At 32.3% G+C, this 26,002-nt stretch overlaps 7 protein-coding genes across 7 annotated transcripts; 2 read left to right on the top strand and 5 right to left on the bottom strand.

Annotated features, from left to right (window-relative positions):
* The first annotated feature begins 248 nt into the window (after positions 1-248).
* LOC124499939 (uncharacterized) lies at positions 249-4,422 on the top strand. Its single transcript, XM_047063933.2, has 2 exons — positions 249-3,102; positions 3,161-4,422. Exons 1-2 carry the CDS (start codon positions 1,673-1,675, stop codon positions 3,651-3,653), a joined length of 1,923 nt encoding a protein of 640 aa, XP_046919889.2. The 5' UTR covers positions 249-1,672; the 3' UTR covers positions 3,654-4,422.
* Positions 4,423-4,556: 134 nt separating this feature from the next.
* Positions 4,557-14,395, bottom strand: LOC124491067 (zinc finger SWIM domain-containing protein 8). Its single transcript, XM_047053680.2, has 7 exons — positions 13,667-14,395; positions 13,307-13,597; positions 11,580-11,855; positions 11,364-11,524; positions 6,003-11,295; positions 5,763-5,946; positions 4,557-5,700 (listed from the first exon to the last, which is right to left on the bottom strand). Exons 1-7 carry the CDS (start codon positions 13,890-13,892, stop codon positions 5,490-5,492), a joined length of 6,642 nt encoding a protein of 2,213 aa, XP_046909636.2. The 5' UTR covers positions 13,893-14,395; the 3' UTR covers positions 4,557-5,489.
* Positions 14,396-15,315: 920 nt separating this feature from the next.
* On the bottom strand, positions 15,316-16,892 carry LOC124500467 (uncharacterized). Its single transcript, XM_047064545.2, has 2 exons — positions 16,323-16,892; positions 15,316-16,270 (listed from the first exon to the last, which is right to left on the bottom strand). Exons 1-2 carry the CDS (start codon positions 16,690-16,692, stop codon positions 15,372-15,374), a joined length of 1,269 nt encoding a protein of 422 aa, XP_046920501.1. The 5' UTR covers positions 16,693-16,892; the 3' UTR covers positions 15,316-15,371.
* A 496-nt stretch (positions 16,893-17,388) lies between these two features.
* LOC124500137 (uncharacterized) lies at positions 17,389-19,762 on the bottom strand. Its single transcript, XM_047064177.2, has 4 exons — positions 19,476-19,762; positions 18,346-19,419; positions 18,043-18,270; positions 17,389-17,975 (listed from the first exon to the last, which is right to left on the bottom strand). Exons 1-4 carry the CDS (start codon positions 19,674-19,676, stop codon positions 17,808-17,810), a joined length of 1,671 nt encoding a protein of 556 aa, XP_046920133.1. The 5' UTR covers positions 19,677-19,762; the 3' UTR covers positions 17,389-17,807.
* A 47-nt stretch (positions 19,763-19,809) lies between these two features.
* LOC124499549 (uncharacterized) lies at positions 19,810-21,707 on the bottom strand. The gene is made up of 2 exons (XM_047063474.2): positions 19,940-21,707; positions 19,810-19,844 (listed from the first exon to the last, which is right to left on the bottom strand). The coding sequence occupies exons 1-2, from the start codon at positions 21,702-21,704 to the stop codon at positions 19,810-19,812; spliced, it is 1,800 nt and encodes a 599-aa protein (XP_046919430.2). The 5' UTR covers positions 21,705-21,707.
* A 678-nt stretch (positions 21,708-22,385) lies between these two features.
* On the top strand, positions 22,386-24,326 carry Atg101 (autophagy-related protein 101). Its single transcript, XM_047063473.2, has 5 exons — positions 22,386-23,011; positions 23,088-23,165; positions 23,224-23,647; positions 23,710-23,891; positions 23,946-24,326. The coding sequence occupies exons 1-5, from the start codon at positions 22,982-22,984 to the stop codon at positions 24,078-24,080; spliced, it is 849 nt and encodes a 282-aa protein (XP_046919429.1). The 5' UTR covers positions 22,386-22,981; the 3' UTR covers positions 24,081-24,326.
* LOC124499482 (ubiquitin domain-containing protein UBFD1) lies at positions 24,300-26,002 on the bottom strand. The gene is made up of 4 exons (XM_047063394.2): positions 25,794-26,002; positions 25,235-25,738; positions 24,999-25,174; positions 24,300-24,935 (listed from the first exon to the last, which is right to left on the bottom strand). The coding sequence occupies exons 1-4, from the start codon at positions 25,810-25,812 to the stop codon at positions 24,582-24,584; spliced, it is 1,053 nt and encodes a 350-aa protein (XP_046919350.1). The 5' UTR covers positions 25,813-26,002; the 3' UTR covers positions 24,300-24,581.

The raw sequence follows: 26,002 nt of genomic DNA, 5'->3' as shown, positions 1-26,002 counted from the left end.
ATCTCGGACATTTATTTAGTTTTTTTCTCTCAAACATTTATTTTTTTTCTGATTTTACCATTTCATTTCCTATTGTGTTCATCAAATAACATGAATTTTTCTTCTTTTTTTTCATTCACATTAGATCGCGGTGTCATATTTCGATATTTATTTTCGAATGACGCCTTTTTCAAACAGTGATGTTTATATCACGAGCAAATTTTGATTTCGCATGTAATATTTCTCTCACAGGATGTGTGAATGTGAACGGTGTCTTGAAGTTGAGGTTATTGCCAATAAAGCTGTTGTGCATAGCTGATAATGATGAAGATGGACATGCTGATCATTTGTGACGCCCAAAACCATCACCATAATCATCACTATTCTCTTTGCATACGGCCATTTGTCTAAACAGACAGCTGAATGAATGATTGAATTTGTTTTTTCCCAATTTATTTGTCCTGGATCATGATAGCCGATAATGATAATAATATTCGGAAAAAATATTTCTCCAAAAAAAATCATTTCCAACCTCGACGCCTATTGAACTTAATTCTCTTCCATGATTGCCGCCATATTCATTGACATTACACATACACACACACAAACACAAACACGTTAATTTTAGTGATCACAATTTAGCTCTGCAAACAACATTGAAAGATCTTGATCTTCATTTTTTTTTTCGTTTCATTCGTTCATTTCTTTCTTTCCGCGTGAGTCTTCTGATGTGATTTTTTTCGCGCGCGTATACGTACATTTTTTTTTCTCGCGATCTCAATCAATGGCATCTTTCTTTTCATTCGATTTATTTCAACCTTAATGAATTAAAAAAAAAATTTTGTCCGTTTGTTTTTGTGTTTGTGTTTGACGATTATTACAATTGCTTTACATACGCCTCGGCTTTTTGAATTTCTTGAAAGTCTTCTGTTTTCATTTGGCTAAATGTCTGACTGTCCACAAGATTCATTCACATGAACAATTCGAACGTGTCCATTTTAATCAATAATCCTATCCATCCATCGTCAAATCAACATCATAAAACTTAAACGAAAAAAAAATTGCGCGACTATCTCTTCATTTTCAAAGCATAATTTGTAGAGTTTTTTTTGTAAACATCAACGACGATAATATAAAAGAATCGTTAATGATTAGGTTGGTGTCGTTTTGATAACGAATACAAACGGACGTCATATCCTTAGTGGATTTTTTTTTCTTGTTTGTTGAGTATCAATACAATGATTGTTGATTGAATTTCAAGTAGCAACATTATAAATGTGTTGGTGGTGATCTCCTCATTCAATTGAATTAAAACAATCAATAATGAAATGAAATGACAGATTCTTCCGATTGTACTTGGCCACTGATTTTTTTTCCTGTGTTTTAAATATTTTTATTCAAATAATTGATGAAGCTTGTTTGAAACGCTGAAAACGTAGTTCTGAGCTATCATCAACATGACCATCGTATTTGCATGAGTCATTAGGTATCATCAACAAAAGTTGATTATTCAAGTTGAGTATTTTGATTGATTGATTGATTGGCTGCACTGATACAGTGTAATCAAAATCTATTGTGGCAATCATCTTCTAAACAAATCGCCCATCGATCGATGAAAAAAGTCATAAAATCAAATGTCGTGGTCTTTTTATTTTGATTTTAATTAAATTTAATGGACCAATTTTTTTTCTAAATGAAAATGAAAGCAAACAATTCATTAATCAATCATAGATCTTCATTGATATCGAAACTGAAAGATCAGGGTTGTGATTTTCGATCATTGCCGTTAGCTGCCATTTCATTTTGGATCGTATCACCATCGTGGATAGCCATGAAATCATTGTCAACCACATTATTATCATCGTTCTCACAACAACAACAATCACGATCATCATTATTATTATTATCATCATCATTGATATTTACCATCACATCATTGCCATTGCAATTATGGAAAACATGTGCATCAATAAATTCAACAAAAACATTATTCTCATATTCGATAATTATGAAAATAATCTCAGTATTAATAATGTTAATGCATTATATGGAATGTAATTCCATTCCTCCATACAGACATGGCTTAGCAAGGTACTATCAACCACAATCCCCACCTCCTTCTGTTAACACTTATCAAATACCATCAACATTTACTTCCTATTCAATCACTTTACCCGTGCATCCGTCACCTATTAATATTGAAAGGAATATTCCAAATGGTCCATACCAACAAAGTTATTATCAGCCGCCACCAAAATATCAACCACAGCCACAGTATTGTCCAGAGACTGGACGAACCGTCTGTTCCAAAGTTCCCTATTATCCATCAGATGAGGTGTTTTCGGTGGTAAAGATGGCAAGAGCTAAACGTTTCAACATATCTTCCGAATTCGTTGATGAAAGTGAAAATGATAGTGAACCATATTTCGAAGATGATTTTGGTGAAGAATATGGCGATACTTATCCATCATATCCATATTCAGAACCATATGATCGCCAACCTTCACCACCACCACCACCATCACCAGGTCAACAATATCAATACCAACAGCAACAGCAGCAACAACAACAACCATATCGGTCACAGCAGTATCGATATCGTATGAATTCAGTCACTATTAATCATGAACAGCCACAACAACATCCTTCAGTTGTTCAACATTACCATAATTTAGATTGGAAATATTTCCGTAATATGATGTCACGAAATGTATTTCCAGTCATCCAAAATAATCCTCGATCAATAGGCGACATTTCCATTCCAAACGGTTTAACGGGAACAACGACGCCAATTATTAATCGTAATTCAAGAACATTTGATACCAACGATCAGATTCATGGTTCTGTAAAATCAATGTATTCTCCTAATGGTGATCAATCTTTTTCAACGAATCATTTCAATAATAATAATCATAATGGCGGGCGTAACGGTGCTCGCGGTCATTCTCGTTATAAACGGCAAGCGGATGAAGCACCCATTTCGATCGAACCTTTATGTCCATCACGTACGATATTATTAGAGCCAAAAGCAGCTCTCAATGATCGTCGACAATGGAAATATGTCGTCAACCTTGCTGATCGCGATCGTCGTTTAAGACAAGCAATTAAAGTTGAGGTTTGCATGTAAGTTAAATGAACAAAACTTTGTTAATGTTTCCAAATAAATGTTTTGATCTCATAGGACTCCAAATGCCCCATGTTCAAATCAGATATCTCTACCGTTTGGTTTTGTATCAAGATGTCGACAAAAATATATAAAGAAAAAATTGATCTCATTGGATGAATCTGGTCAATCTATTTCGAGTGAAAATTTTTTCGCACCATCTTGCTGTGTATGTGAAGTATCAAGAGGAAATCCTTCGATTCCGCCAACCAGTGTTCCATCTACACCTGGAAATTTAGCCACATCAGCAACCGGATCCTCTGTTTCCATTCAAACTGAATCATCACTGAGAAGATTTGATGATAGTGCAACAATCACAAGTAAACGAAAGAAACACAAACATACATTCAGTACAGAAAAATTTGATATAGATAGACCACAAGCTGATGCTCCAATTATAATACCGCAAACAACAAAACAAACCGATATCGAAAATAGGAAAACACGAAATAATCACGTTATTAATCAACCTAACGATAATAATATAGTGACCGGAGGAATTAAAACATAAAGAAAAAATACAACGATAATAACAGGACTTGTACTTACCCACCGACCACGAATTATATATGGATTATTACAATGATACATTATATTTATTTCAATTGATAATGATCCGTGTTTGAATTTATTTTCATTATTGATAAATCATTTATTAATAATCATCATTAACAATTAATTGGATTGTTTACAAGAATCGCCAAAATGCAAAATATTCTATATACCATTCGAATGGATATTTTTGTTTCATCAACTATACATCACAATGTCCTTGATTGTTGAAAGAAAAAAATCTATTCCTTTATTGTCTGTCCATTGTTCTATAAGCTTGAATTAAGTTCAAGATCAATCAAACAAACTTACGAACGAAAAATTTATTATTGTCATTTATTGTCATCATTTTGTCGTTATTGTCTTTTCATGTAAAACTATTTTCTCTTTGTTTTATTCTCGTGGTCACTACAGTATCTTCATCTTTAATCAAATGAAAGAAATGTAGAGAAAATTTAATTAAGGAAAGGTTTACTACATTGGTGACCATATCAATATTCCTATAGACATCATCATCATCATCATTTATTTTAAGCATCAACCACAATGATGACAATCATGTTTGTTGAAATCATAATGATACACACACAATTACAGACACAACTCTTTTCTTCTTTATATTTTCTTTTCCATAATCATCATTTATAATTAAAGGTGAAGTTTGTAATAGACAAACGCTAATTTAATTCAAAATCATGTGAATAAAAATTGTGAAAAAATTGCTGTTCAAACTCTAACTTTAGAAGAATTTACATTCTATCATCATTATAAAGATGATGACAATTTAGCAAAGCTAGATAGACAAAAAAAATTGTGTCCTATTATTGTTGCTATTTGATTTCTATCAAAGGTGTCAAACGAATTTCTAGTTGATAAAAAATAAATTTTTATTTACTGCAAAAAAAAATGCATGATGATTGTATGTTTTGTATGTATTTAAATGAATATATAATCAATTAATTAAGATAAACAAAAAAACGTATTTTACATTGTTAAAAACAGAAAAAAAAGAAATTTATATATCACCATAAATCATCATTTTTCATCATTATTGTTGTTATTACAATGTCAATAAGTTTTTTTTTCTATATACAAAATCCAAAAAACAAAATGAATAAATTAATGAATCTGGATACAATGATTGATAAATTATTATGGTTAAATAAATTATTATTATTACAATATTATAAATGAAGACGTGAAAAAAAAAAATTCAATCAAAGAATTTGAATCCAAATGGCGCTAAAAAAAAGTCGAGACTGAGAAAAAAAATTCAAAATAAAATGCTAAAATTGATTATAAAAAAAAATCATACAATTGATTTGATTATTTTAAAAAATCTATCAAAGCCATTTGAATCATCATCATTCATTAGAGTTTATTATGATCAATTGTAATTTATTTGAATTCTATCATATGAATGGATCTTATGTATAAAGATGATGATGGTGATGATGATGATGATGATGATGTCAAATCAAATTGAATTATAATAATTCTAAAAATCTAGTGAATGGATATTCTACAAGTAATAAATGAATCAAATATTTTTCATAATTTTTGACAATCAAATAAATATATCACGATGATCGAAGACTGTTATTGAAAAAAAAAAAATGTTTACCAATCTAAATATTCACTTTTTACTGTGTTCGTATGAATTATAATATATCACGATTATGTTAATGATGATGCCATTATTATTATAATAATAATTAAATTAGAAGAGAAGAAATCATTTCCTATGTGATTGGAAAAAAAATCTAAAGTGTAAAAAAAATCTTTCATTATATTATCATGTTGATTGCATTGCATTGGTAATCTGTTGCCATAATTCTTTTTTACAGCTTTTTGTACGTTTCAGCTTCTGTAGAAGATCGTTGAATTGCAAGTGACCGCCAGGTGTCATCTGAAAAGCGGCTCTTGCTGTTCGTAACGTGGAAATAAATTCATCATAATCACTAGATGCAATGTTCATTAGTTGAAAATAGATACCCGATGTGAACCTATTATGGTAAAAAAATATATTCGAATATAATGAAATAAATTTTTCTTTCAAAAAACATACATTATTTGACATTTATGTATGAGTGGCGTCAATATGTGCGATCGTATCGTATGTATATAAGCAGTATTATTATTCGCATTCTGGAAGATGGATTGGGCAGCTTCCAATATGATATCATACAATACAAATGGAGAAGCGACCGCTGACAATGTACATAAGCAAAATTCTTGAACGTACTGAGCGCCTGGAATGAAAAACAAAAATTATAATTAATTAGCGTCAGGAAATAAGAATACATACCAAGTTTTTTGGCTATTAACAATAGCCATTTAACATCTTCACCGTACGACGGATTTCGTGCATATTTCGCTTGCGGTCTATCATCATTAACTCGACGTGCCAATGTTTCCATAGCCAACATTCCGACACGATAAGCTGCATGCATGTAAGCTAATTGTCTTGGACCCAAGATTGTTTGCGTCTTTGGTTGACTAAAATTATGATGATGATGATGTGAATGATGATTAAAATTGCTTCCGTTTCCATTCGATTGATGAGATGAAGAGCCATTTGATGTCGATGAGGGCTGATATTGAGCCAATTGGTCCATAACTATCACTCGAAAACTTTGATCTACTCGCGATAAATTTGCTTGAGTAGCAACAAAATTTTGTGGCACAAATCCCCGTATTGGAGAAAATGGAGCCATGAATGGATAAGGTGTAGTGTTAGCTGGACCCATCATCTGTGGCATGTTTGGTGGCTGTGCAGAATTAGCGATCGGATAGAAATAACTCCCATTGGATGTAAACAATGGCGATCCACCAATAGTAGATCCTTGATTAGCACCACTAACAGGAATCGAACCGGAAGAATTAATATTTGGAACAACTGGTGATGAAAGAAGTGCAGCCGATTGTGGATAATATTGTTGTCTCATTACATTTGAATTGTTTGAATTTGATTGAGATGGCGGCTGTGGATTAAAACCTGGACCAACCAAGGTTGTCTGATATGTTATAGGATTTTGACCTCCATTGAAATGATAACCACGTTGTGGGTCGAATATAATAGCTGGAGATGGGAAAGGACCTCGATGATGGTGATAATAATGAGACATTGGTTTGGGCTGTTGATTTTTATTATTAATGGGTCTTTGCTGATATAATTGATTGCGTTGCTGTTGCGAAGGATAGAATATATATTGATTCATATCTCTCATAGGAGAATAAAGATTCGGTCCTGGTAATATTGATGCTGGTGACTGATAATAGGCAGCCATCGAAGGATCCATCATTGGATGATGAATAGGATGTCCAGAAGCGAATGCTATTTGACTATTCGGATCCATAGTTGGTGGTCCAAATGAGCCTTGTTGCTGGTTAGCGGTAGCTTGAGTATCATAGAATTCTTGTTGTATTATGTTGATGAATGACATTGAATCCAACGCGGATGAATCTGAACTTGTTGCTTGTGCATTAGCTGATGATTGTAGATCGGTGTCGGCACAAGATTCATTATCATTACTCGTTGAATTCATTTCTCGCTGTACGCTTTCAATTTCATTGACTTTTTCGTTGATGTACAATTGATACCATTTTCGGGCAACATCGAATAATACTTCGGGATATACACCACCACCTTGTGCGGCTTGTTCGACGGACAAACAAGCTCGTTCAAGCATAGCAGTACTTTGTTCTTTACTTTGAATTAATGCTCTTTGAATTTCGCTAGGCGTCAATGCATGTGCATGAGGTAAACACGAAAGAGCCAGTTCGGCCGCTGCTTTGACCATTAATGGTTCTTGCGAACGAGATGCTCGATCGGCCAACGAAGCTACCTCTGATGGTGTAAGATGACCTTCCCAAGTATCAATTAAAAATTCAATAGCTTGATGACCAATTTCCATAGCTTGACAAGTGATCCATGATACATGTGAAGAATAGGTTCTTGAAAGCCAATTCGGTGCGACAGCATTATGTAAACCGAGAGCGTAGAGACCGATTTGAAAAGCGCACATGTGTAACAAACGATGTGGGGCCCGACAATTTTGAGAAGATGGTGGCTGAGTGAACAAAACGGTCGTGTTATTCCCACCCGCTTTAGCCAATAAAGTTTTTGCTAATTCAAACATAAAATGAGCAGATGCTTCTGATGGTTGATTTGGTATAACTGGATAATGACGTTTGCCTTTATATCGTAATGACTTGAATGGCTGCAGTCCTCCATGACCAACACTTGAATTTACAGTTGGTCCTGTTGATAATTGATATGGATTATAGCCAGAATTAGTGGCCGATAATTGATACGTGGTAGGCGGCAGTGAACCAGGGGCTGGAACTGTTGAAGAACCAGGAGTTGCAAGAATAGATGGAGATCCAGCACTAGCATCCATAAGATGTCTTGCTGCTGATGGTCCAGCCGAAGGAGCGAGTAAACTTTTAGAATTCGCAAATTTAACAGGACTAGCAATGGCATCTGTTGCATTGATTGGAGTAGAAGTGTTTATAACTTGATCAGAATTAGAATCTTCTTGATGATGAGATTTTTTAGTTTCGGAAGTGGCAGACAATGAATCACTGCTTCCACTTGGACTACTACTTTCGCCACTACTGCTACTACTGTCAGAACCAGAATTAACTTTGCCCTGTTTATGAAATAAAGTTCGCCGAGCTACGGTTGGTGAATTATCAGAAGATGTAGTATCGAGAGTACTGCTATCATTTTGTTTCGGATTAATCGATTCTGAATCATTTGCATGTACACTAAACTTTTGAAATTCTTCAATCATATTCCATCCTGAAGATTTTTGATCGTTGTTTGCGATTGAGTTAGTTTGCTTTGGTGTTGAATTTTTCGCACTTGTGGATGGTTCTTGATTTGAACATAATGGTGAATTTAAATCATTAACCGCCGACTCAGATGTTGTTTCATTCTGTGATTTTGGCGTTACTGTTGATTGCTGGACATTTGGTGTCGTAGATTTTGTAAGGTTTTGATTTGAACAAGACGAATAGATATTAGATTGTTGTTGTTTTTTGCTGCTGCTGAAAATGGGATGTATTTCTTGATCAAGCAATTTTTCCATGATTAAATCTAAACGTTGTTTATTATCTTTATAATGAACCAATAATTGTAATGCCAAATCTCCTCGTTGACGACGGGTACCTTCACATAATAATGGATGTTCTGCTTCAGAAACTTTGGCTTTCAATCCGATTGCTGCGACGGCAGCATCGAATAATAATCGTTCATCTGATTGTAATCGATATTGTGGTGGTACAATCTGATTGGAGAGAAGAAATGCTTCAAAAAGATAGCTAGCTAATGATAATGGAAGTAGTGCTTCACCACGAGTTGTTAGTCGACCATCACGTAATTGTTCGGCTTTTTCACGTAAAACATACAAAGCTTGTGGACATAATGGAATCTTTTTCAATAGATTGACCAATTCTTGTTCTTGATGAGCCAATTTAACTTCCAATGCTTTAGTCGATGCAGGCGGCCGAATCAATTCGAGGCCAAAAAGACCAACTTGAAAAGCTAACAGATGTGAGTCTTCATTTTCCGATAAAACTTGGCATAGAAATGCGGCTTTTGAGAGAGTGGCCGATGTTAATAGCGATACTTGATGTAAAGCAGGATTAAAACGAACACGATTGATACGTTTCGTATGATTTCTTCCCGTTTGGTTATTCGATGTTGTAGCTTGCTCGCCAGTTAAATTGTTTATATTCTGGCTGTTAAGATCCATTTGTAAATCTGGTGGATTGCCTAAAAGTTCTTCTGCCAGACATATTGACAAGCGACATGATTCTTCTACATAACCATGAGCGTATAGAGCTTCGGCACGGGCAAACAAAATTTCGAAAGGATCTTCAATAGATTTAACCATAGTGGCTTGCAATAAAATAGGATCCCATTGATAATCATGTGAATTTTGCGACTGTATTTCTGATGAACCTTCGGCTTGATTTACTTGCCGATTAGCAGAATCGCCACAATTATCAGTCTTGTCCTTTTTGACTTGATTATCCAAATTAGCGTTATAAATATAAATTTGATAATCTTCGTTGGAAATATGTCCTTGACCATCATCATTTTGTTGAACATTTTGACTTGAATCTTCTGGTTGCTGATCACTTGATGAATGTCGTTGCAAACCTGATGGCCCTGGTTCATTTTCATTCGACTTACTGTTGGCGTTTTTGTCATCATCATCACTACTGGCAACGGAAAAGCGTTCCCAAAATTCTTGATTACCAGAATCTTCAGATTCACAATTATCTTTTTGGTAATTGGAAATACTGGCATCTGATTTTTTACGTCTGGATTCTCGGACATTTTTATTATTATTTCCTACACTACTGTTTGTATCACTGAACTGATCCGATTGTGTTTGGCAATTTTGTTGTCGTTTACGCTGTTGTTGATAGACTGATGATGATGATGATTTGGCAGCCGTAGGCCATGAACTTATCATAGGATCTAAACCTAGTGAGATGGCCGTACTGGTGATGGCATGGTTGACCGAATTTAATTGATCATGTAAAGATGGTTCATAATATCGATGTGATTTTTTTTGGTTTGTTACTCCAGGTATTGGATAATTATCCCAATTTACCAAACAGCTAATCATGGCAGGTTTGAAACCAGAGAATATAGCCAAATCACAAGATTTTCCATTTGAATTCGTGATATTATTTGTATTAGTGACACTAGCTGTATTGACAGTTGATGAACGAAAATTTTGAAGATGGCTATAACCAATTGCGCTGGAAGGTTTAAAACGATGAATAGCTGACAAAGTTTTCAAATGATATTCCTTCAATTGATCGTACAATGTTTGAGTATCGGAATATGAATGAGCAGGATTTAGCGTAACCAAACGCCAAAGGACAACTATTTCATCGCAAAGTGAACAACATGCATGTTGTGATGCATAAATGTTAGAATGCATTGAACGATTGTTCGAGCTAGAACCTCCACCGTTATTACCGCCATTGGATCCAACGTGATGTGAGAAACTGTACGGAGGAAAACCACGATGAAGAGAGACATTGGTTGTAAACCACCAGATTAATATTTGATCACAGCTTAGTAGTTCTTCAGTAAGAATTCGTAACAATGGGATGGCGTTTCGATCATGTCGACGAAGCATTTCTCTCACAATTGACAACAGATTCCAAAGGCCTTCTGGCTCACGACCACGTAATGGCCGTAATAATGATGACCATTCTGCCGCTGCCGGTGGTGCTGCTGATGAAAGATAGTTGACATCTGAATATACCATCGGAGATGGTATGCAGAGCTTGATGACAATCTTTCGGATGTTACCATGAAGTTGAAATTCATCGAGGCACCATTTTGTTTGTTCGTTTGCTGGTGCACCTGCGGTTGGATCTGGAGCACCGCGAACTTTGTTGATATCACTGTTGTCATTGAGTAATAGATCGTCGAGTAATCTTTGAGCCGTAGGAAGAATCTGTTGCGGTGATTCCGATATCAGGTACTGAGCAAACTTTTGTAATTGATCACGCGATAAACGAGTGAGTGATTCAGAAACAGGTGCACGTAATCTGACTGAGTTTGGCTAAACAAACGTATATAAAAAATAAATTAAACCATGGCAAAACAACAGACCAAGTACTTGATAATTACCTGATATATACGATGGAGACAAACGGCTACCACATGTGAACACCATGATGATGGTGATGCACATGTACAACTACAGGATGTTATACGACAACGATCGAATGTTACAGCAACTGTACAGGTTTTAGTTGATGCCGATACAACCGTAGCACTCAAGTGAAAACCTAAGAAATAGAATCGATTTCAATATCGTAACAAATTTGATGAAATTATACGAACCAATTTGTAATGGACTTTGAATCGATCGACATCGGTAAAGTGTTTCACCTTTTTGAAATTCATCGGCTGATCCATTGGCTAAACAAGAATAAAGACGTATATCCTCTTCATTGTCCGGGAAGCTCCAATATGCTATTCGTAATTGTAATTGTTCAGGTACCGGACTACAAACACGTTCAACAACTTCGAATGATATATGATAGGCAACTGAACGTGCTGCTAATTCTGTTAATGTTGGTACACCACCACCACAGCATGACATTTGTGTATCGTTTCCTGTCCATAAGAAAAAATTTCCAAAATAATTAATAATGAATCTATCATAATCATGATAACTTAGTTATAACAATGATAACAATCTATTTAATTCGAATTGTGTCTTTTATTTTATTTGATTGTGGATGATAAATCAAAAACCTGTTTTCCAGGTGTGTTCCATGAATGCGGTCAACAAAAAAAAAAGAAAACACAAAATCTTTCAATGTGTTTCAAATATGGATTTTTTCATTCGTTGATCCATTCACAATTTGTCTATAAAAAAAAATAATTCAATTCAAATTGATTCCAAATTTGGTCGTATGAATCATTTTATCATTTTATTATTATTATTATTATCTTTGTTTGTATATGCTTAAACTAGATTAATCACAATCTGCCGTTGATACAATCAGAAAAAATACCCTTAGGGTCTATAAAAAAAAGTGAATTTTTCCAAACTTTTTTTTACAATCCTTTCAGAATCATCATTTTTTTTGATTTATCAAAAAAACAAGACTAGTGTAAGGATCGTGTTAATGTAGATATTAGTAAAGAACAGGATCCTCCCCTTGGAAACAGACATGATCATGATATATTTTTATGATTTTCAAACCGCATCTTTAACCTTCAACGGTCCAGTCTATCGTTAGTTTTTGTATATGTGTGTATTGAATAACTTATTGCTTTAAGCACATATAAAAATCTCGCTTGTTTTTTTTGTCGAATTACATTACATTGAATCGCATCGCTGCGCCGACTATTTACCAACAAAAAAAGAATATGGATGTAATGTTTTTTATACTTGAAATGAACAATATAAATTCAATTCAATCGAATAATTTTATTTGCCTTTCGTTTATGACAATGATGATGATTCTCCCCTCTATATTCAATTGCATAATATCGCCTATGCCGCCAATCGTTTTTAGTCGGGCTTGTTTTATATTTGATGTGCTTGTTGTGTGTATGAGGGTGATTGGTGACTGATGGACTAGCCCATCCCAAAACTTACACACAGTCACAAAGACACAAAAACAAACTAAGCAAAGTTGAACAGAACAGAAAAATTTTTACGTAAAATTGATGTGTGACCAAAAAGTAATCATCATTCTCACTAACTCTCCCTCTCTATCTATGTGTGTGTGTGTGCGGGCAATGAATTCTTGTCCTTTTTCTCCTACTTATCTTTCTTCATACTACACACATCACCACACACATCTAACAAACGAATGAAAATAGAAAGCGCAAGCAATTGAGGGGTTAAAGGCAATAGGTCGTCGGCCCTAACCAAGGGTAACAGAAATTGAATGAGCAAACATAGTAAAAAAAATTGAACAATGAAAAAAAACGATAACGAAATGATGTGAACAAGGCGAACAAAAAAAAATTCGACTCACCCACCAACATGATGGATGTTTTTTTTCAAAGTTTCAAATTCTTTTAAACAAGAAAAAATCAAAAATACGAACCTGAAATTCCATTATAATCAGTGTTGAAATTTTCTGATTGTGATGGATTCGATCCAGATGCTGCGAATACTGCTGCAGCTGAATAAGATGATGAGGAAGCGGATGGATCAAAATTATAATGATTATTATTGATGTTTGATGATGATGATGGCGAAGAACCATCAACACCAGTACGATTATTAGTTATGGTATTGGTTGCTGCTGTTGTTGTGTTTATATACGATACTGGAGGTAAATTTAATGATCGACGTATTTCATCTGTTGTAGATGCTCGATCTTGTCTACTCATTCCTGTTCCGTTCGATTTCAATTATTATATAATTAATTAATATTGTAATTTGATATTATAAAAATAATTACCACTACTGCTAGCTGGTAGATGTAGATGATGATGGTATCGATTTTGATGGCCATTCGATGTTGAGGCCATCGAACTGAAACCATTTGTCGCGTTTGAACTGTTTGGAGGTGTTGTCTTTTTCCATCCTCGCCAGTTATTACAAATCGATTCTGGTTCGGACATCCATGAATCATCGTCGAATGGATCTTCAGGGGAACTATCACCCCAGCTGAATACATCAGTCATGACGATTTTGACAAAACAACAAAAAAATTCAAAATGATTATGAAATGATGATTATGATGATAAATTTTCAATGTGAATTTGAAATAAATAATTTTCAATGATTTGAACCTAAATGACAATATTCAATAAATATTCTTGAGATATTATTTTCAATCATTTCATGATGGCTTAAAAATAAAGAATGTGTGTATCGCAATGATGATGAATTTTTTTCCCTTCAATTATTAGGAGGGAAAAAAATTTTCGATGACCGATTCTTCAAAATCAAAAAAAAAAAAAAACATTTACACAAACAACGACCAAACAACATCACACAGACGACGAGACAAAGAAACGGGCTGATCGATGAATTCGTAGATGTTGATATTGAGGATGATGATGATGATGATGATGAGAATAGTAAGAATGATGATGATGATGATGGGTTATGTGTATACTATTAAGAGAGCTAAAAACAAAAAATGAAACCATTTACAAGAAACAGGGAATAATAAATGAGCTATGAGAAGTTAGGTGAGTAATACATAAAAACAGAGAGAAAATGTAAAATCCCCTCTCGTATACAATTCAGAAGAGAACAGAAAAGATACATTAAAAAAAAATGATGATGTTGAGGTTAGTGAGCTATTGAACAAAATCTATGTATATATATTCTCCTCCTTCTCAGTGATCATCATACATATATACACAAAACGAAACAGAAGTACTTTATAAGTAATGTTCTGGAACACACACACACACACAAAACGAAAGAATAATATGTTAGGATAGAAACCAAAAATTCATTGGTAGTAGCATTGTATTTAGTATCATCATCAGTTGCATATTGAAGTGGATACAATGGAATACAATATAGTAGAGTAGCAGTATTAATAATGGCAAATTATATCTTTATATTTTTCATCATTAGATGGCGTCCATGTTTTTTTTTGTTTTTTTTTTGGTGGATCTTATCAATTGTATGGATCCTTTATTGGTGACATATAGCAGTCTTAATTTGTTTGGGATAAAGAAAATGTCCATTTTTGCCTGCAGGCAAAAATGGTCTAGCTTTTTATTTTTTCTTAATTCTCTTTGTTTTCATTTCCTTAGTCAATGTTTGTGTTTAAAAATGACGTATCCTTGATGTGTGGCTTTGACCTGTGTTTTCTGTCTGTATAGATCTGGTCTAGTCTAGTCTAGCCTAGTTTGGTCTGGCCCAATCGAACACATCTGGTCTCAATCCGATAAACTCGCAAGGTCAAATGGTAAATTATATATATCGTTGTGATTTGACCTCAAAAAAAAATATTTATCGACTTTTAGAGCCTACGACGAAATTTCTTTGTCTAATGGTCTCTATGGTCTTGTGAACTATCTTTTGTGCAATAAATTTTTTCCATTGGAAAAAATAGAACCAAATGGGTGGGAAGAGAAAAAAATCTTTAGATCGAAAATAACAGATTTTTAATTTTATATAATTCAAATGTTTATCAATCATCAATAGGCAAAAGTAACAATGAATAACATGATCAATGTCAATAGAAAATGTATAAAATGTCCAGTAGTTAATAATGTTAGGCCATCTATTGGTTGGCTACAATATTGTGATAAACCTCGATTGATAATTTCATTCAAATGTTCACAGGTCATTGTTTGATATGTTTCATTTAGATTTTTTTTAATTGAATCAATAAAATTCCAATTCTGTGTCACTATTTTTCCCACTGGTAATTTAAATATTTCCAAACGATCAAAACTATCCAGATAATTGATTACATTATGTTTATGTTCCTGTAGATTTAGTTGTTTTGGTAAATCACAATCCAGATAATAATTTACCATTGGCATAGTGAAATTATTTTCTGGAAATTTATATACAGCCATATCGGCTATGGATTGTTTAGCCGAAAGACAAAAATCTGAATTTGCCATCGTTATAACAAGATGTGAATCGAACATCCATGTTTGAAGAATGACCATTGTGAATGTGATCAATATGAAACGTTTCAAACGATTATCACCATCATTATCATTATTATCACTATTATAACCATAACGGCAAAAACAACCAAATATAACCAATATTAACCAATATGCTAACATTGTAAATATATCAAATAGATTCATAAAAATCAAGCTATAAGTTGACCATTGATAGATATTATATGCCCATTTCATACGCTTTACTGATGATGCATTCGTATAGAATTGTATTGTTTCATTTAAACGTTTAAGATAATATTGTGGATGATTATTATTCGATGATGTTTGCATTATTGATGAATTATTATTTGATTGTCCTTTTTGTAGATAATCATTCCATTCTCTTAATGTTTGTTTTGAATTATTACTGGCCAAAATAAATTCATCCATTATATTGCTTGTATTACGAAATCCTAAAATTAAGAAGATAAAAAATTGGGAATTACAAATAATCAATCAAATTACCTTGATGCATTAGAATCAATCCATACAACAGAATACCAATGGATATGAATCCAAAAATTGTCAATATCAAACGACATGGTTGTTGTGTTTGAAATTTTTTCTTTGCTGATGATGACGATTGATAATGTTCCAAATATCTCAATATGAATAGGTAAAGTATATAAAAGAAAAAAATGATCAACAAAATAAACAATGGTATGATGAATGTGATCAACAATGAATTCAGATAAGCGATACGTCCATAATCGAATGTCGTATTTGACAAAGGTATAAGACCTTCATTTGTCAATCGAATATGTGGAATTGAATTAAATACGATGGCCATAGCAGAAATATTATAGCCATGTGGATGGTATTCAAACATTTTCATTTTTTTTATTGAAAATTTACATTGACTACAATGCTAAATAACAATAAAAAATTATTTTTTCATCATATAAACGAAGAATTTAGAGTTGTCTGGAAAAAAAATCTCAATAAGAAAAAATTTGCGGTTACATTCTTCGTTGATGGTGATGATGATGATGATGATAACGACATTAATATCATTAACAATCATTCAATATACATAATCATAACGAGCAAAGCTGATTATTCCTAACTGTTAGATCGACCAGTTTCAGATCAATTTCTTTTACTACCACCACAAAAACCACAATATCTTATTTCATCAAAAAAAAACCTAACAATAATGATAAGCTATATTGATTTTGATGAAGATATGGACAAAAATATGGTCGTAATGAAGAAAATCAACTGTCTTTGTTCAAATATATTTTTTTTCATTCATATCAGTACAGTATATCTGCTGTTGTTGTTGTTGTTGTTGTTGTTATTGGATGAACAATGATGAAATTGAATCCAACCGAACAAATCGATTCATTCATATATTATTTCATATATACATACAAAATGGTACATGTATCCCCCCTTTCCTGTTTGTTTTCCTTGTTTGGTGACATAATAATCGATGATGTTCACCGTGATGATGGTGACAATCAAAAAAAAAAAAAAAAAAATTTTCATTTAAAAATGAAAGTAAAAGTGAAACAAGATAAACAGAAAATTTTAACCACCCATCAGTATGGTATACATTATGTATTTGCAATAATTTCTCAAAAAAAAAGAATAAATCAATCATCAGTCAAATATATTTGATTCATTAATTTGTTTGTTTGTTTGTTTGTTTATCCATACAATTATAAAATAAGCAAAAACAAAAATTCAAAGAATGAAAAAAAAAATCAAACAATCAAATTGAAAAGGATTGGGAAAAAAATCGAAAAGAAAAAAAATTCAAACTTGAAATCGGAAAAAAATAAACAACTATAGTATAGAATAATTGGATGACTTAGAAACTTGTTTTGAATGCATGTAATGGTAATAGGTGTGATCACAAGTTTTCGTTATTGTCGAAATGTGTTTTGTTTCTCCATAGATTTTGATTCGATTCATCGGTTGATCAATATAGGATGGAATGGCGTTTTACGTTGGACTTTGCGGCGCTTCGTTAACAAACCAACAGGCCGTTTGATTATCCAACAATGTATGGCACACTTGGCAAACTTTATACGTACGCATCTTTGGTCCACTTCGAATCAATTTTGAACAACATTCAAGACAAAATATTCGTCCACAATGCAAACAATTGATCTGTTGATCAAGAATATGACAAATATAAGATTAATGAAATTGAAAATTTATATATCTTTTTTTTTACCTTTTCTTTACGTGAATGAAAAGTCTTCTTACAGCCATTGCATTCATTTACATCTTCTTCATGTTGCCAACGAACTTCGGTATCGGCTTGACGAATTTTTTCCAATTGTACCTGTAAAGATTGTGATAATTTCACAAAATCACGTTGTACTTGTTCAGAATTATCCAGATCGACTTGTAAACTTTGAACCTTGGCACGTAATGAGGCTAAATCAGATTCGGATTTTGTCTGTTAGTGTGTGTGCAAAAAAAAAAATTATTTTTATTAAAAAAAGGACAAGAAATAAAAACTATCACGACATACTTTGATTGTAGACAATTCAGCAACTTTTTCCTCTAGCTCTTTGATCCGATTCGATGATGTCAATGAAAGATCATTGAAATTATTTTTCACTAATTCTAGTTCCACTTTCATCTCTTCATTCTGTTTAAGAGTATCATTCAGTTCGGATTCGAATGTATGTACCTTGGATGTAAGAATTTCATTTTCATGAGAAAAATTTTCTTCAATATTTTCTCGAGATTGTTGTTCACCGAGTAGTTGTTCTTTGAGAAACATATTTTCCGAACGTAGTGATTCTTCTAAATGTTCACGATTATAAAGGGCTTGAATAAGATTTTCACGTAATTGTAGGCAATAAAATTGTAATGATTCTAGATCTCCAGGCAATGAAATTGATTCCGATGACATTTCCTGAGATTTTTTCAAATGACGACCTAATAGTTTTTCATTATCTAATGCTAAACGTTGTATTTCTTTTTTCAATGCTTCAATCTGACTTATCAGATCAGACACAAGATCGTTGGCTTTTTTTTCCATTTTATTGAATTTTATAGTCATTTTTTCCACATTAGATCGACCTTCATCTACTTGTGAACTTAAAACTTTAATATCCGTTTCGAAACGTTTCGATTCATCTACATATTTTTCTTCCAATTCTCCACGAAATGTCTGCTCTTTTTTAAGATCTTCTTTCAATTGTTTTATTGTTTTATCATATTGTCCTATCTTTAAATTTAAAACAGCTTCACGATATTGAATATCTTGTAGCTGAATTTCATAATTATTGCACATTTCACAGGCCATTGTGTTCTTACGACCACTTGTCGATGGTGCTGGAATCGTATGTGATGATTGATTGATCACTAAATCATTTATTGGGACATTTGTCGATTTTATTGATTCGCTATTCTGATGTAAAGGCGATGTTGAAAGCGATCGATGAGATGATGCTGTAGGCTGCTGCTGTCCTAATGAACATAATGAACCCGTCGTCGTTGCTGATGATGATGATGTTGATGTTGATGATGACGATGAAGAAGAATCTTCTGCTCTTGTTGATGAAAATGATTGATTTTGGATGGGATGTGATTTGGCCTAAACAATGTGTAAAAAAAATCTTAGTTTAACAGCACTATTTCGATAATGCTTACCGGTAGTGAATCATGGAGAGTTTTGTGGTCATGGTCAACAGTTGTATAATCATTTTCAGTTACGTCCAGAGATTCCAATTTTGTCGATTGTTCACTTGTTTGAATGGATAAATTTTGTTCGAGATTTTCCTCTAAATTTCGATTGTCCACTTCTTCTGATATCGATTTATTCAATTGTGTTGATGTTGATGCCATAATCATCAATGTTTGTTTATATATTGTTGAATTGAATTAAAAAAAATTCAAGTAAACTTGAAAAGATGCTCATTATACGATTGTCACGATACGAAAACATATGCACCGTAATTGAAACTTTCATAATAAATGTTACAAATTAAATTAGATATTGTGGCGCGAATATTATAATTTCTATGATATTTTTTTTGACAAAAAATAATAATGTTTTATTATGTCTTAAATCATAAATAATGATTGTTATCATTGTCTCATAATTTTTATTTCACTTTGATCATGATAATATCCATGTTCGCCAATAATATTGAAAATGGATCGCTTTGTTCGATGTGATATTGGAGCCAATAACATATTTAATGTTGAAAATGAAACCCAACGATCCATTTTTTGACGACCACTATATAATATTAATTGATCAGCATATTCAGCATATTTACGTATGATTTCTTTAGCCATTGAATTTAGAATTTCGATTGAATCACTACTAATCATCATTTTTGGTTGATTGCCGTCATCATGAGTATTGATAATTGAATGAAACATTCTATGAATGAATCGTCGCAATTGACGATTTGGTCGAGACAAACGAGCAACTAATGGTCCACGAAATTTTTTTGATCTAGTTCGACTTCGCCGTTGTTGAATTCTCGCAATCGACGATGTTTTACTTTGACTTTGACGATCTGATCGAGTGCCAACTAGACTTGCTGGTCGATCGGAAACTGAAGAGATTTGAATGCTATCAATGCTTTTACTGCTTTCGTTTGATTCAGGTGTTCTTTTGCTAATTTCAATTTTAACCGACGACTTTTGCGGGTATTTGTCTATTTTTTTATCTTCAATCAATGGTAATTTCTTTGTTTCAAATTTATTGCTGTCCAATATGTTTGTCTTTGAATCTATAATTCCCGTTTCATCATAAGACGGATAACGCCATGATAGACCACCACTTTTTAGGTGTTTTGTTCGAATCATTTTTGTATGAGAAGTTGTTTCAAATGATGACAATGTATGCAAATTTTGTCGATCATTCCAATCGTCAATATCTACCAGACTTGGTAGTAATTTCGTCGATTCCGATTCATTAGCCATCAAAGGCCGTGATTTACTCTCATCAAGATTTGTTTTAGAATTTATATTACGGCCAGGAGCATAAGAAGAATAACGTAATGAACCATCATCACTTGTGGATGGATTACTTGCAACAACCAATGGTGGTGGTGGTCGAGCAACATCATCCTCTCTTCGTCTTGTTTCATCAAATTCTATTATTATATGTTCATATGATTGATCATTGTTAACTATTTCTTTTTTTGGTGTACTAGTAATAATTTTTTCGAATTTTTTAATGCCATTATCTTGTTTTTGTTGATCATTCATTGTTACCGTTAATTGTTTGAATGGAATTTTCGCTGATTTATCTGTTACTTTCATATTAGTCGATGTATCGCCTTTTGGCAATACTTCAACGGTTTCATGAAATTTTTGATTTTCGTCAGTCCATATTTTTTGCTGATATTTCATCGAAAGTAGTGGCTCCGAAACAACAGACGATTGTCGTATTGGTGATGGTGGTGGACTAGTTGACGAATCACTAGATAGTTCACTGAGTACTAATGTAGGTGCTTCAGATATTCTTATTCTACGTGTTACAAATTGATCATCAACAATCATCGGTGGATCAAATTCCGGTGTACGAGGTTGTACCATTTTCATAGTTGATTTTATTTTAAAAATTATTCCTTTCAATGGATGATGATATCCATCATCATCAAAACGTTCTGGACTTGACCAAAATGCTGAACCTCTACGAAATGACGGTGATGATGATGGCATTGAGAATGATGATAATGAAGATGGAATTTCCGATTTAATCGGCGAATCTAAAATTAGTGTTGAAGCATTCGAAATGCGTACTGGCCGTTTGGTAACAAAACTAAATGATTGGTCATTTTGATTTTTCACAGCCAAATCGTTTGGATCCGATTCAATTTTTTCGTTCGATAATGTTTTCGGTGCACTTTTTTTTGACATGGCAAAATCCCTTAAAATACAAACAACAAATTTATTGTACAAATAATGTCTTGTATTGAAATTTTAAAAATTAAATATTGTTTCCCATAATTCAAATAGTATAATTAAATTATTTAATTAACATATTTAAAGTGATTTTATTAATTTAGTCAAACAAGATAAAATCCTGGTAATGTAAATTTTTGATGGTCAACTGGTTCGAAACTTGTCCAATGGAAAAAAAATGAAAAAAATTTTATTTCCAAAAAAAATTTCTCGCAGCAGCAGCAGCAGATTACAGCTCCAATGTTTGTTATAGCATTTTAAATGTTCAATTTGACAACATTTGGCGTTCCCTAAATCTGCAAAATAAAATTTAAAATGTATCTAATCGCTATGTTCCATCTGTTGCTTATAAATTAATAAATGGCCGTTTGGAACACGCAAGATGCATTACATTTATTAAATCGATGATGATTTGATTTTAATTTTCAATAGTTTGAACAGTTTTTTTTAAATCTATATCTGTTTTTAATTATTTCGTTGTAATCATTTCATCCACAGGTTTTTTTCCTAAATATGTTAATTTGGTTTCTTTTTCTAATTGAAACCTTTTTTTTCTGTAGTATTATATCTATTTAAACAGCAGTTGGTAGCAAAATATGGTTAGATCGATTTAGCATCTTTATATAAATCATCATCATCATCATCAACACCATCATCGAGTATCCATGCATTCAATTTAAAAACAACGCATACGAGCTATATAATGAAAAAAAAGAGAAAACTAAAAGAGGATACCAAAATACATGCATATAGAAAAAAAAAATAATTCAACCATCCAAAAAAAAAACGAAATCATCAAGCAATCAACACAAAACGCATGATGTTCTCATGGTTGTGATGGTGGTAGTAGTAGTTTGATTAATTCATTTTTTTTGTTTGTTGACGATATTACACAATCCTATTCAACATTCATGCCTGGTATTCATTGTTGTTGTCAATGATCATCATTGATGATGATCGTAAACGATCGTATATTCATTCACGAATTATCATGTTTATATGAAATTCTGTTATTATTTTCGTGATTATTGTTACAAAATATATTGACATTTGCGCAGTGTGCTTTTCTTTGTTTAGTTTTTTTTTCATTGTTTTGGTTTTCAATTTGTCTTTTTGTTTATGAATTATTGGATAATAAGAATATATTTCATCCTTCAAGATTCCTAAAACAACACTAATAATAATAATAATTCCATTTTGTGCGCAATTTTGAAATATCATCATAAAACGAAATGAATGCACGTTCTACAGCATTCGAATTTGTAAGCTCTGTTTTTAATTAAATTTTAATTTAATTTATTATTGATTCAATTTAATAATTTATATATCAATCAACAGACTTGTCTGGGTAAACGCATCAATGAAATTGTATCGGCCATTTTCCATTCTGTGATTTTCAATAGATGTTTTGGAAAGGTTTGAAAATGATTTAGAAATGGTTGATTTAAATTGTTAATATTCTTTTTCTCCACAGTTTCAATATAAGCAACAAAATTCCTATTCAATTGGAACACTAGGTTTCGAAGAGATCATCTGTGATTTCATCGATTTTACCTACATTCGTGTGGCATCAGTTGATCTGGCAAAAACAGTCAATAATCAAATCAAAATATTTGTCGATGAATTACGAGCATTGAATAATCAATACTCAAATGCTGCCAATCCTACAAATCAAACTGGCCGTCGGCCAGCATCTGCATTATTCAATTTGGATATTGTACCTGAAAGCTCTCAACAACATAAAAAAGCACAAAGACGTTCGTTATCATCATTATATTCAACTACATCGGCTACTGGTAGCATTAGTTTGGAATTTTTACTCAAAAATAAAAGTCGACCATTCGTCTTTGACTCATTAGTTTGGGAAGTTTGGACATTGAAAATTAATTGCTTGAAAGGTATGTAGATGAAATGAAATTTATTAATTAAAATTAAATTTAATTTATCACATTTTATGTAGATGGTTTAAATGAGTCACCATTTAATAAGACCAGCATTGAAGATCAATTGTTCGATAAGATAACATCTATAGTATCGATCGTGAACCAACCGAATGCCTTTTTACCTGCTATGCCTTCCGAATCTGAATTGGATAATGTATTTGATACAAGTTATTCGGATATTCAACCATATAACTTCAAGGTAAATTATATAGCCATAATTTATAAAAATAAAACATTAATTTTCAATTTTTAGATCTCATACAAAGTTGGTGGTAAAGATTCGAATGATGCACGTACAAGTGGATCATCGGAAAAAGGTCTTGGACAAATGTTGGGCCAACCGGGACAGGAAAGGTTACGAAAATTTTTCGAAAAACTTTCCCTTTGAAAAAATGATTGAAAATAATTAAAACAAACAAACATACAATAACACAAATAGGAAATTTTTTTCGAATTAAATTAATCTTTTTTCCAATTTTTTTTCTTGTTATGTTCATTTTTTTCGGTTCTGTTTTGTTTGATTTTTTTTCATTTCCATATGTGTGTTGTCTAATATATGTCTAGGTGAAAATTATAAGACCACATCATTTATTATTAATAAATTGAATTAAAAACGAATCTTTTTCAATTTTAATCATTTTGAATTAACATAAATTTATGTTCAATGTAAGAAGCGAAAAATGAAATTGAGTGAATGGATTTATTATTATTTTTTTCCGAGAAAAATACATATACCATTATTTATAAATATTGAAGTGATTTATGTATTTATATTTTTCATTTTTGTTTGATAGAAATTTTGAAATTTTACACAAAATTTGATTTCGGTTGTTATCAAGCTTATTGAGGATGGCCAGGATGATGTGATTAATTGCTTTTTTTCTTGTATTTAGCTATTTAATATAACAGTTTTTATGGCTCGAACATATTGAGCAGGTACCCAATAAAGCCAAATTTTCGAACCTTCTGTTGTACCGACCTGTAATGCCATGATATGATATTGTTGATAATTTACAATCGGTTCACTGATCACAGATTTGATTTGAGTCATCTGAATCTTTTGTGTTCGTTCTTTTGTTGATATCCAAACCTCATCCTGTTCCAATTTGAATGTCATACGAACTTTATTGCCAAATTTATTCAACATTCCTGTCAATGGTTCCAGTGGTAACGGACAATCTTCGCCAACCCAACCTGACATAACATGTTCTGGTAATCCTTTATCAATGATATTTTTATGTTGCTAAATAATTGTTTTGAAAAATATAAGAAATGTTTTAAACGAATAAAATATCTTTTAAAAAACCTTTTGCTGACACAATGGTTCTTTAGCTGGGGCAGGCTCTTTGCTTTCTTTTACCACTGAATCTTTTGTAACTGATGATACAGCCAAAATATCCGTCGCTTTTGAGCCGATCATCATGACTTTAACACCATCCTTTATACCACATTCTTTCAGTGTTTTTGAATCGGGTAAATTTCCTGAAAATTATTAAAGGATAAAAAGAAATATAAAATAAAAAATGATCCTAGATATTTTACCTTTATAACAAAGTTTTTGTGAACTATGATTGACTGAGGTAAGTTTTTGCAAATGATTTTTCAATATTAAAATAGTTTCATTTTTATCTCTGGTAAGCTCAAAGATTTCTTTTGCATAGACCACTTTGAAAGTTACGGGTTCTTTTGTTTCTGGTTCATTATCGACAGAATTTTCATCTCGAACAATAGACGTTTCATCATTTATTGTTTGATCTTTCGTTTCTTCACCGGTCACATTACAAACATCTAATATTTTATTATTCTCTTCATTCAATGTAGTACTTTGCGATGATTTTGTAGATGTTGAAGAACCTTCAGAAATCTGATCGAAAGTTCTTTTTATAGCTGCTTTATTATTATTATTAAGGTCATCAGCTGAATTTCGGATTGAACTTGTCCATTGCATAGATTCTTCCGGTTGTTTGGTTGAATTTGGTTTTGATACATTTTCATTATCGATATTTTCTTGATGATTGTTTTCACCATCATCTGACGTTTGTTTATCTATTTAAATAAATCATAGAATTTAATTTCAGTTATTTTCCAAAAACATTCGAACCTGATTCATCCAAAGTCATTTTTTCAATTGACAATATATATTTTAGAATCAGATTACTTTCGAGAAATAAGCTTATATTTTAAAAATAAATTAATTATCGTTAACAAAGCAGCTGTTATTGCTGACTACAAAACAAAACATTAATGTTTCTTCAATATTGAAGCAAATATATTACGACGAACAAACAGTGATCTGAAAGATTTTTTTTT

The sequence above is a fragment of the Dermatophagoides farinae genome, chromosome 2 (genome assembly GCF_024713945.1).
Source record: "Dermatophagoides farinae isolate YC_2012a chromosome 2, ASM2471394v1, whole genome shotgun sequence".
Classification (NCBI taxonomy): Eukaryota; Metazoa; Arthropoda; class Arachnida; order Sarcoptiformes; family Pyroglyphidae; genus Dermatophagoides; species Dermatophagoides farinae.
This window is presented reverse-complemented; position numbering and strand designations above follow the sequence as displayed.

Bases quoted from the DNA above. Each gene is read 5' to 3' on its own strand.
- LOC124499549 (XM_047063474.2), bottom strand. From the start codon at position 21,704: ATGTCAAAAAAAAGTGCACCGAAAACATTATCGAACGAAAAAATTGAA. The intron at 19,845-19,939 runs GTGAAATAAAAA...AAAATATCATAG, and splicing joins TGGATATTATCATGATCAAA to AAATTATAATATTCGCGCCA.
- LOC124499939 (XM_047063933.2), top strand. From the start codon at position 1,673: ATGAAAATGAAAGCAAACAATTCATTAATCAATCATAGATCTTCATTG. The intron at 3,103-3,160 runs GTAAGTTAAATG...TTGATCTCATAG, and splicing joins ATTAAAGTTGAGGTTTGCAT to GACTCCAAATGCCCCATGTT.
- LOC124500137 (XM_047064177.2), bottom strand. From the start codon at position 19,676: ATGATTATGGCATCAACATCAACACAATTGAATAAATCGATATCAGAA. The intron at 19,420-19,475 runs GTAAGCATTATC...CACATTGTTTAG, and splicing joins CTCTCCATGATTCACTACCG to GCCAAATCACATCCCATCCA. The intron at 17,976-18,042 runs GTAAAAAAAAAG...CTTGATCAACAG, and splicing joins TTCATTCACGTAAAGAAAAG to ATCAATTGTTTGCATTGTGG.
- LOC124500467 (XM_047064545.2), bottom strand. From the start codon at position 16,692: ATGAAAATGTTTGAATACCATCCACATGGCTATAATATTTCTGCTATG. The intron at 16,271-16,322 runs GTAATTTGATTG...TCTTAATTTTAG, and splicing joins ATTGATTCTAATGCATCAAG to GATTTCGTAATACAAGCAAT.
- Atg101 (XM_047063473.2), top strand. From the start codon at position 22,982: ATGAATGCACGTTCTACAGCATTCGAATTT. The intron at 23,166-23,223 runs GTTTGAAAATGA...TTTTCTCCACAG, and splicing joins TCAATAGATGTTTTGGAAAG to TTTCAATATAAGCAACAAAA. The intron at 23,892-23,945 runs GTAAATTATATA...TTCAATTTTTAG, and splicing joins TTCAACCATATAACTTCAAG to ATCTCATACAAAGTTGGTGG.
- LOC124491067 (XM_047053680.2), bottom strand. From the start codon at position 13,892: ATGACTGATGTATTCAGCTGGGGTGATAGTTCCCCTGAAGATCCATTC. The intron at 11,525-11,579 runs GTTCGTATAATT...TCTATTTCTTAG, and splicing joins TCAAAGTCCATTACAAATTG to GTTTTCACTTGAGTGCTACG. The intron at 5,701-5,762 runs GTATGTTTTTTG...TTACCATAATAG, and splicing joins ATACATAAATGTCAAATAAT to GTTCACATCGGGTATCTATT.
- LOC124499482 (XM_047063394.2), bottom strand. The intron at 25,175-25,234 runs GTAAAATATCTA...AATAATTTTCAG, and splicing joins ACAAAAACTTTGTTATAAAG to GAAATTTACCCGATTCAAAA. The intron at 24,936-24,998 runs GTTTTTTAAAAG...ACAATTATTTAG, and splicing joins AACCATTGTGTCAGCAAAAG to CAACATAAAAATATCATTGA.